General features: G+C 34.8%; 1 protein-coding gene across 4 annotated transcripts; it reads left to right on the top strand.

Annotated features, from left to right (window-relative positions):
- Positions 1 to 1,471: 1,471 nt before the first annotated feature.
- Positions 1,472 to 10,198, top strand: LOC125213388. Of its 4 annotated transcripts, none has more exons than XR_007174937.1 (19): positions 1,472 to 1,629; positions 1,910 to 2,270; positions 2,399 to 2,641; positions 2,983 to 3,155; positions 3,260 to 3,431; positions 3,604 to 3,741; positions 3,814 to 4,003; positions 4,282 to 4,424; positions 4,840 to 5,016; positions 5,115 to 5,225; positions 5,336 to 5,455; positions 5,557 to 5,713; positions 6,739 to 6,902; positions 7,020 to 7,106; positions 7,742 to 8,070; positions 8,311 to 8,383; positions 8,636 to 8,775; positions 9,253 to 9,489; positions 9,652 to 9,792. XR_007174937.1 is itself a non-coding variant. In XM_048113903.1 (19 exons), the coding sequence occupies exons 2-19, from the start codon at positions 1,956 to 1,958 to the stop codon at positions 9,964 to 9,966; spliced, it is 3,294 nt and encodes a 1,097-aa protein (XP_047969860.1). In that variant the 5' UTR covers positions 1,473 to 1,629; positions 1,910 to 1,955; the 3' UTR covers positions 9,967 to 10,198. The 4 variants fall into 4 exon arrangements, 3 of the variants coding, with proteins under 3 accessions (XP_047969861.1, XP_047969860.1, XP_047969859.1); XM_048113903.1 differs by having other exon boundaries at positions 1,473 to 1,629; positions 9,243 to 9,489; positions 9,652 to 10,198; XM_048113902.1 differs by having other exon boundaries at positions 1,473 to 1,629; positions 9,219 to 9,489; positions 9,652 to 10,198.
- Positions 10,199 to 10,990: the final 792 nt, after the last annotated feature.

Below are 10,990 nucleotides of genomic sequence, written 5' to 3'. Positions count from 1 at the left end.
TAATTAGTTATAACTAATTTTTATAAGAAATCCCATAGAATGTCAATATAAGCAATAAGTTAACATTCTTAAAGCATTGTGTTGACATTCTCAAAGCATTGTGTTGATATTTTCAAACACTATATTGACATTTTCATCCAAAACCCTAATTTGGTAGTTTTTTTTTTTATCTTTTCAATTTAATTAATAAAAACAAAAATAACACGTGGCAAATTGTAGACCACACGTTTTCTAAAATCTTATGACTTTAAATTAATTGTAGTTAACAATTAAATGATGAGTTAGCAATCGATCACTACCCAGTACATAAGATAAAGAAAATTATAGCCATAAAATATTAGTCGTCTCCTGTATAAAATATATTACATACTTGTAATAATAATAATACTCATCTTTTTTGTCTCCCGTATATATTGCATAATAATAATAATAATAATAATAATAATAATATCTTTTTTTCGCCGCCATGAAAACTATAATCATACACTTTGTTAGTATTGTTTATAATTTTATGGTGACAATTATAGATATAATTGAAAACTCTACACAAATATAATAGTTTGATATAATTTTTAAAATTTACGGGGAGACTCTCAAAGATTTTTTTTCCTTTTAAAAGATACAGGAGCAAAACAATCAACCTAGTAATATTGAAAGAAGATCCAATCTATTCTTCCAACGTATCATTTCTGAGTCCAGTACATATATAATTGAAAAAATCAGCTCAAATAAAAAGCATGACAATAATTTCATTCTTCTTTATTTTTAACGCATATAAACGATTATACATTTAGTCAGTAGCTTAATATGAAAATAAAATTTTAATTATCCTTTATTTAAGTATGTACGTAGTATATTATTGGTTTTCCATATTTAAAGATTAAGTAGTTTTTAATGAAAATAGTTTAATGAATATTTCCTAAAAATAAGTTAATACTTCCATTCGTAAAAGATTCATAAATGGGTCATTTTGCCACTTTAGTATGGATGGATGACTGAATATTTTGTGTTTAGAATCTGGTCTTTTTTTATGTATTCATCATCCTTGTTGATTGCTAAAAGACAACCCTTCCGATGCGCGAAGAATCGTGGAATTCGTTATCTAATTTCGATTTTAAGTCGGGAAATGCCAAGCACTGGGATCGGATTGATTGCACACTGCATTTTCCAAATTTATCCTTAAGCATTGGCGTAGAGACGTCGCGGCGACTGCCATTCCTTCATTCATTCACATATCAATCCTCTACATCCGTTTCCGTTCGTAATTTTGATTGGATTGATGATCACAAAATTGATCAAGTAAATTTGGAGTGATGCTGCAGTTTCCCGGCGGAGAATCTAAGGAATGAAGATTTATGAACTGGATAAATCACCCACCAAAAAAGTAGTACACGTGTCAAATCTCTATTGGACCAACTCTTAAATCCCTTTTCTTTTCTTTGTTTTTTTCACTTAATTCTTAAACATTTAATGCTGTTTTTTTATCTATGTAACGATTCAAACTTTATTAATTACTCCCATAACTCAGCGAAAACCTCTTCGTTTGGATTCCGATCAGCTCGCTTCTCCCCCATCCCCACGCAACCTACTGTTCTCCAATAATTCTCAGCTGGATCTCACACTTTTGAGGTAACTAACTCTTCCTTTTTTCCGTTTTATTTCTTTTGTCTTTTATTTTTGGGGTAGAAAGTGTGTTCGAGCTGCGGATTTGTCTTCATTACGCTTGATTTGTTTAATTTCAAGGGCGCGAGCTTCAAATATAATGATTTCAAAGTTTTGCAACTACTGGATTCGGAGTTGCTGGTTACAATTTAGTTAGTTAGGATGTTTTGTAGCGATCCTTTGGATTGCTCGTTGGTAGCGTATTTTGATTCATAATGCTGTGTTTAATTTATGGTTATGGCTTTAGGATCCAAACTTCTTACTGATGCTGCTGATTGGAGATTGGATTTTGGATGGGGCTTAGAGATAGTGTAGACATGAAAGCGCTCAGGGCGAAGTTTAGAGTAGCAACTGTGGTTATAGTGTCCATATGGATTGGGCTTCCAGGAGTGTATCATCTGCTGAAGCCAGTAGAAAATGGTTGTGTCATGACGTATATGTATCCGACATACATTCCACTTCCCACGCCTAAGAATGTGTCGACTAGTAAATATGGTTTGTTCTTGTACCATGAAGGCTGGAGAAAGATTGATTATAATGATCACCTTAAGAATATAAATGGTGTGCCAGTTCTTTTTATCCCAGGCAATGGTGGAAGCTACAAACAGGCGAGCCTCTTATTTCAACTGGTGTTTCTTTTTGTGCAATTGTACTATGCCATCCCGACATATCAGACATTTTTGTCATTTTGATTAGCCATAATACCATGATTTAAGTTTTTCCTGTGTCTATACAGGTCAGATCCCTTGGTGCAGAGTCTGATAGGGCTTATAGAGGAGGTCCACTTGAATGGGACTCTAACCACGCTTATCCAATTTTTGGAGAGGGCATTGATATTGATTTGACTAACATTTTGTTACCTAGTCAATATACTTCCATGCTTGATTGGTACGCAGTGGATCTTGAAGGTGAACATTCTGCAATGGATGGTCGGATTCTTCAAGAACACGCAGAATATGTAGTATATGCCATTCACACGGTACCGCTTTCATCACTAATTGCATGAATTACGATTAGGCAGGCATGCTGAGTCTGGATAAAAGTTGCAACCATAATCAATTACAGGCATACATATTAACATACCTGTTTTAGCTTTAAAATATTCACTTCAACTTTAACTGGATATATTTCATACACCTATTTTTGTGGTACTTGGTAGTTAATAGCTGCAGCCTGATATAGAAAATAATTTACTTCTTGACTTAGGCTCAATAATCTCTTTTATTTTCTTTGCTGGCCATACTCTATTTATACAATCAAGACATATGACATTAATTTATCTTATACTTCCATTAATAGCTATTTTGTTTATTATTGCAGATTTTGGATCTATATAAAGAATCGCATGCTGTGCATGCAAAAGGTGGTCTCCCTAAAAGCGTGATATTAGTTGGTCACTCTATGGGTGGTTTTGTTGCTAGGGCTGCAGTAGTGCACCCCCATTTGAGAAAGTTTGCTGTTGAAACTATTCTGACGCTCTCTACGCCCCATCAGTAAATTTATAATCCCTTTAATGTGTTCCCTGGAGTTCTTTTTGTATGTAAAAAAAATCTTAGATAGTTTATACAGTTGTCAGCAATGTATCAATTTTTTCCAGGTCTCCTCCTGTGGCATTACAGCCATCCTTGGGCCACTATTATGCACAAGTAAATCAGGAATGGAGGAAAGGATATGAGGTCCAAACCTCTAGAACTGGGCGCTACTTGTCAGATCCTTTGCTTTCCCATGTTGTCATCATCTCTGTTTCTGGTGGTTATAATGATTACCAGGTAAATAAATGTGTCCTTGCACATATTATATTGGCCTACTTGAGGTTTGATTCATTGAAACGTGTGAACTCACATTCAGACGAGAGCTTTTCTATTGTGGGATCATGTCATAGACTTGTCTTAGTATTCCGTTATCCTACTTTCCCTGCATATTTTTATTCTCCAATTCCAGGTACGCTCGAAATTAGAGTCCCTTGATGGCATTGTTCCTCACACACATGGCTTTTTCATAAGTAGTACTGGCATGAGAAACGTGTGGTTATCAATGGAGCACCAGGTTATCTTATGGTGTAATCAGCTAGTTGTGCAAGTAAGTCATATTGATAATGATATACTGGAGTACCCGGTGTATGGGGCCCTAAATTCCAAAATTGCTTTGTAGATGTCTCACACTCTCCTCAGTCTGATAGACACGAAGACAGGCCAACCTTTAAATGATGTACAGCAAAGACTTGGAATATTCAAAAAAATGCTCGATAGTGGCATTCCGAAGGACTTCTTTGCATCGACACAACTGCAACAAGCACATAAATCTGACCATATTCGTGATAAAAAGAAGAAAGTGAATCCTGGTACTTCCTTTTTTCTCATGGTTTTATGCGTGGTTGAATCACCCGGCTTGAATTTTTCATTAGTCAATTATACTTTGTGTCAGAAACAATAGCTATTAACTATTTTATTGGCCCCAGACAGTTTTTATTTCTTAACTATTTGTTTGGCATGTAGGCACTCATGAAAAATTATACTATCTCCTAAAATAACCTTAGTTGCGCAAGGAATAAGCTCTTGGTAGTGTTATTCTTGATCTTCTGGTGTAAATAATGCTTCTAAATTGCTTTTGATAAATAAGGACTGAGTTCTGGAGTATCTGGTTGTCCAAGTAGTAGCCAATGGAGTGAAGATGGACTTGAAAGAGACCTCTACATCCAAACCAGTACTATCACTGTTTTAGCGATGGATGGGAGAAGACGATGGTTGGACATTCAAAAACTGGTTAGCTTCAAAGGACTTTAGAAACTACTCCTATTTGGATTTTATGAGGAAGGTTATAGGGGTGAAAGGGTTTGAAATTGATATAACTTGATCTCCCCTGTTATATAGGGCTTTTCCATAGCTTCATAAATCTAGAACTCTGCCAGGGTTGTAAACTTCTCATATTTTAGTCATGTTACCCTGTATAAATATAAGAAATTAAATGGCTTGGTTCTTTAGTATTCTCTTATTATTACTGGGTTCACCATTTAAGAAAATTTGTACATAGTGGAGTGTATATCGTTACAAATAGCTAGAGAGAGAAACAGATAAGGAAAATTGGTAGCTATAATACGGATTGTTGATAAAAATTGGTACCTCATTAAATGGTAATATAACTGTCGGTCAGGATTGATAGAACTCTTTTGAATTTCAGGGTGAGGATGGAAAAAACCACTTTGTTTTCGTCACAAATCTTTCACCTTGTTCTGGTGTGAGACTACATCTTTGGCAAGAGAAGGAAACTTCAGCTTCAGAAGTTTCTATGAACAAACGGGTTGTTGAAGTAACAGCTAAAATGGTGCATGTTCCATCTGGACCAGCTCCAAGGCAGGTATTATGTTGTCTTTATTTTAGCCAGAGCATTTTCTCATGAGCGGTGAACCCATATTTATATATTCCCATTCTGAACATGTCCATTTTTCCTGTAAGATTGAGCCAGGAAGTCAAACTGAACAAGCTCCTCCATCTGCAATATTTTGGTTGGGTCCTCAAGATATGCATGGCTTTCGGTTTCTGACAGTTTCTGTGGCTCCCCGCCCAGTACGTACTATCTTGCAACTTGTAATAAGTAGCAATAAGATCCCCCTTTATATAATACTGAGTATTTTTTTTCTTTTGTATGTCTACATTGAGAAACTTCTTGTTCTCAGACTATTTCAGGGAGACCCCCACCAGCTGCATCCATGGGAGTCGGACAATTTTTCAATCCAAAGGATGGAGAGAAAGTTTTCTCCTCTTTCCAGTTGATCAGTTCATTATACACGGAACAGGTTAAGATTCTGAGATATAGCTTAATAACTGAAGATGATAGGCAATTCAGCAAATCTTGGGTATCAATTTTTTTGATATTCATAACTTGGTTGTGTAACAGGATATGACTTTGAAGGAAGATCATCCTCTTGCTCTCAGTCTTACATTCTCTGCTAGCTTAGGTCTTCTTCCTGTTTCTTTATCTATCAAAACAACTGGCTGTGGGATTAAAAAATCAGAATTTCCCATTGAAGAGTCTGGAGATGAGGAAACAAGTAGTAAGTGCTCTTTCACACCCCCTATCATGTATCACAATTTTCATAGGTTATTTCTTGAACTTAAGTCCTTGAGCTCGCCCAGTCTGTTAAACTCTTATTACAGTTGCCCATCTACCCTAATAACTGAGAGAAAGTGGATCCTCTGACTCAGCAGGGCCTTCACGTGCGTCTTGTGTAATCTGTGCATTATTTTAAATTGACTTTCTGGTTGCAAGAGTCAAGACACATATTGGAAATCAGTTTCTTGTTAGTATGCCTTGAATCTGTATTATTTGCCGCTAGCCAAACGGTAGGCCCAAATTGTCTTATTGGGCCTATCCCGTCGTCTGTGTGCCAGCACAACGTTGGTTAACCACAAAAATCCGTGTCTCTTTATGTTTCAGTTTGTCTCGATTACTACACAATTACTCTATTTTGTCACAACAATTCTAAAATCCTTCATCTAGATTAATTACTTGGAATCTCTGTCAAGAGCTTTGCTATATTCTTCAAAAAATGTCTACACAACATTAAAACTTATCATGTATAGCATCATAGTGTGTAGCCTCATGAAATTTGTATATTAGATTAGCCAACTTGAATTAGTTAGTTAGGCAGCCTAAGAAGTTTATTGAATAGATCACACATTCTATGAAATGTGAATTTGCATTCTGCCAGCCAGGATTGATTTTTTTAAAGTTTCAAGTGTAGCTCAAATACTTGATCACTTATTATACGTAAGGCAGCTTGTATATTCTAGTTTTGCAATCCCTCTGGATTCATTGTTTCACTCAAAGTCCGGACTCTCTCTCTCTCTCTCTCTCTATCCCCCCTTGAGTTGCAATCCTAAGAACTAAACCCTGGTTACATTTTTTGGGTGTTATATATCTGTATAATTTTGCTTTGATTGTACAATAATAGATTGCCTGCTTAACACTTCTTAATGTTGATGCTATTAAAATATCTTACTGCCTTCTCTAGACGGAACTCAGATCTTGTTGCTTCATCTGTTTTTGTTCTTGTATTGAATTAATTCGTGAATGCAGGACTTTGTAAGAGACGCTGTTTCCCACCTGTGGCACTTGCTTGGGATGCGATATCTGGCCTGCACGTTTTCCCTAATCTGTATTCTGAAACAATTGTTGTGGATTCTTCTCCAGCACTCTGGAGTTCTTCTCAAAATTCTGACAATTCAAATGTTTTGTTACTGGTATTGTGACTGAAAAATGATACTTATTGGAACTTGCTGTCTGAAATTTTTTTTGGTACTTTAGAGGTTATTTTTCATTTACTTTTGTTATTTAACGTTTTTTTATATTCTTTTCAGATAGACCCACATTGCTCTTACGCAAGCACTATTGGTGTCTCCGTTACTGCTAGTTCTGGTAGATTCTTGCTTTTATACTTCTCTCAGGTACATTTGTTCTTAGCATCTATCTTTTTCAAACTTGGAACTTTCGGATGGTTTTTATGCATTTATACATAAATTATCTTGAATAACTGCACATATTATGCCTAATGCAATAAATTTATAAAATTATTATGAATAGTAGTATAAATTAAGAAGACATATCACAATCAAATTTTTGATTAGGAAAATTATACTAGTATAATTTAATATTTTTATTTATTAATATATGTAGACATAATAATATCTTTATATATAAATTAAGTAGCAAAAATACCCCTTATTTGTTAGACAGAGCAACTTATTTTCTCCAATTTGTGAGTGTTAGAGAATCTATTTACTTATTGATGTTAATGTTAGGGACAAGTTGCACAGAACAAACTTTATGAATCTATATGTTTTTTTGCGGAAAATGATAGGGGTGGTTTTGCTACTTAACTCTTTTATCTGTTACAATAATGCTTGGTTCATAATAATGAAGATTTTTATTAATCTGGATATATCACTGAAATTTGACATTTGTCATTTTAATATATCAGTTGATCAGTTGATGCTGCTTACAGTTTATCCATCAAATTTATTCATTAAGCTTTTTCCACATTGCTTACAGTTTTTGCTCTAATTGTAACCTATTCATGCAGATCAGTGGTCTATGCTTCTCTGTTGCATTTTTTGCTCTGATGCGGCAAGCATATGCATGGGAACTTGACCAGCCTATACCATCGCTGTTATCTGCTGTTGAATCAAACTTGCGAATCCCTAGGGCATTTTTCTTCCTCGCCATATTGCCTATTTGCTTTGCTGTCCTCTTGTCTTGCCTAAGCTCTAAAGCCCTTCCTCCAATTATAAGTTTCACTGTTGTCGCAATCCTTTGTTATGTTTTTGCAAATGGCGCGATAGTTCTCTTGATATTACTTTCCCAAATGCTTTTTTATGTAGCCGGCATTCTACATGTAGCTGTCAAGAAATGGTTAGTAATTCTTTTTATTTGTGTGCCTGCATATACATTCTCTCACTTGCATGCAAATGATGAGCTTACCCATAAACACTTTATTCAAAGTTTTAGGTTGATAGATAGTCATATCTCATTTTGTTATGGAGTCCCTATATAACCGTTAGCAATTTCATCTCAAACTTTCTGTTCTACAAGCAACTAATATGGGGACACTGTTATATTTGCCAAAAGCTAAAAACCAAAATAATATTTCAGGTGGCAAGTTTGTGAAAGGAACTTCTCCTTTCATTTTCTCCAACGGATCTCCTCCAGCTTTGCATCTACCAGGGTAATATTTGATGTTTCACTTCGTATATGCTGTAATTTGTGATTTGAATTTGGGTTGCCTCCTCCCCACCCTGACACTTCTTAAACTGTTAAAATAGTTAAGCAGTTGACCAAGCAACCTGTAAACACATCGTTTATTAGTCTTGACATTTGGTACTGTTTTCTTTTTAAAACCCAAACATCTTTAGTTTGATCCGAGATAGAACTATTAAGTGTTACTTTTGTATTCCTTGTTCAATCTTCCACGGGGCAGGTGGTAAGGATTTTGATGGCGAATCCTCTGCTTATCACGTCATTGCTTGCTGTTATGTTGGTGTGTCTTGTGCATCCAGCACTAGGCCTATTTGTATTGCTCTTATCACACGTTCCGGGCTGCCACAGTGCTCTATCCAGGTTTCTAAACTGTCCTTATTTTCATATAACAGTAATACTTTATTTTGAAATTTTCTTGTGGTAGTGCATACATGATGAGGACATGTAATAGTAGTACAAGAAAGTTGCTTGCTACGTGGAATGATTGTCCTGCAAGCTCTTTACTTCCATGTTAATACTTAATAGCCTAAGAGAAGCTCACATATCGAGACTCTTAACACGAGGTTTTGAGTGTTTAATGGGTAAAGTTTTTAGTGCTAGAGAAATCTGGACATACAACACATGTTTTTTTGGGTGTTTAGTGGCTAAATTAGTGCCCCAAATATTTTAGCCATTGATTATTATGTTTGGATATATCCTTGTTTTCTTCTTCTAGTGGTGTAATGGCAGCCGAGTTCACGTGTATTATTACATTTATCCATTACTAATACAATCTAAGTTTTGTTTTGTGTCTTTGTAAACAGTTTTTTGATGGCTTCATTTCGCAGCCATGTCCAGACCAAGGAATTTTACGAATCTGGGAGTGAAGGCGAAGGTACTGATATGGTACATAACTCCAGTTACGATAACAACAGCAAGCTGTTCCCGACAAATGAGACACTTAGAGGTAGCCCCAAATACACAAAAAGCTATGGTGATGCACAATTAGAGATCTTCCACCACCGGCATGGGTTGCTTGTTTTACATTTGCTTGCAGTATTGATGTTTGTCCCTTCACTTGTGGCCTGGCTTCAGGTATGATAATCAACACAAGATCTTCAGCTGAAAAATATATGTCGCTTGCTCATCTTTAAATCCTAGTTCCTCGTGTCATTGTGTGATTTGGACTTCAAGCTTAAGTTTTAGAACAATCACATTCTAGTCTCTACTGCTGACCCAGTGCTTTTACATATGCAGCGGATTGGTATTGGTCAAAATCTTCCGTGGTTCTGGGATTCTGTACTCAGCATTGGGGTCGTACTGCATGGTTTATGCAATTCCAAGCCCGAATTCAGTTTCTATCTATTTCCCATTGGATCCTGGGAAATTCGACTGAGCTTTGCTTATCTTGTTGCTGGATACTTTTCCTATCTTTCAGCCTTGGCATTGGCTCCCTACAGAGTTTTTTACGCAATGGCTGCAATTGGAGTCGTCTCCTTCGCTTTCAGAGTCATACAGAGGAAGAACGGCGAGGCATATCACCGCAACAGAAAACATTCCCACAGACATTGATTCAGTTCTTCTGCGGTTGAGGGATTAGTTCTTGCCTGTTGTACTCAACTGAGAACTTGAGTTTGTGATGTTGTAGAAATGTGTATTTGTTGGTACATGATTAAATTTTGATAGAAATTAACTCCTTAGCCATTCTTGTCTCTAGTTTCTGATTGGCAGAAAAGTTTTGAACTGATTTAGAAACTTTTTAGATGGTCACTAATTCTATAGTTTGATTTGTTTCCATTTGTCACTTATTTTCACATCCCCTGATATGGTTATTTGTACGTCTATAAAAATTACTGTAGTTAATTTTCATTACCTATACTATTCTACATCATTTTACTCTCAATATATCTACATAGGATCTAGAATGCTTTATTTGGGTTACAAATTGTACTGAAATAATTATACATAAAACTACAAGATTAAAATTAACTAAAAATGAAAACAAGTAGAAATAGCAAGATTTTTTTTTTAGTTGAGGATATTTGCATAAAACAATAAAAGGATAATATTAAAAATTAATTTTTTTTAAATAGTAAAACAACAATAAGAATACGATAATAAAAATGAAATCAATTTAAAATACCGAATATATTTTTATTTGAGGACATTACGTAGAGTATAATATTTAAAATCAAATAGTAACATAACTAAAAATAATAATTACATAACTAAAAAAGAAGATTACTTATTTAACTAAAAAGGAAACATGAAAAAAATATTAAAAATCAAAACAATATAAAATATGAAGGATTTTTTTATTTGAGGATAGTGCAAAAAACAATAAAATTATTAGTGTGTAGAATTAAAAATCAGAACTATCAAATAATTACATAACTAAAAAAGAAGAATAATTATATTATTAAAAAGAAAACATGGAAAAAAAAGATATTGTCCCCTAAAATCGTAAACTTTGGCCAAAGTTTGATATTTCGCACGAACTTTAAAAGTAAAATGTCATTTCCTATAGCAGGTTAATAACGACTAATTTACATGTATTTTTTTCATGTTACCTGACACTATTAAATCAACGTAGTTT

Source organism: Salvia hispanica, chromosome 3, assembly GCF_023119035.1.
Source record: "Salvia hispanica cultivar TCC Black 2014 chromosome 3, UniMelb_Shisp_WGS_1.0, whole genome shotgun sequence".
NCBI lineage: Eukaryota > Viridiplantae > Streptophyta > Magnoliopsida > Lamiales > Lamiaceae > Salvia > Salvia hispanica.
This window is presented reverse-complemented; position numbering and strand designations above follow the sequence as displayed.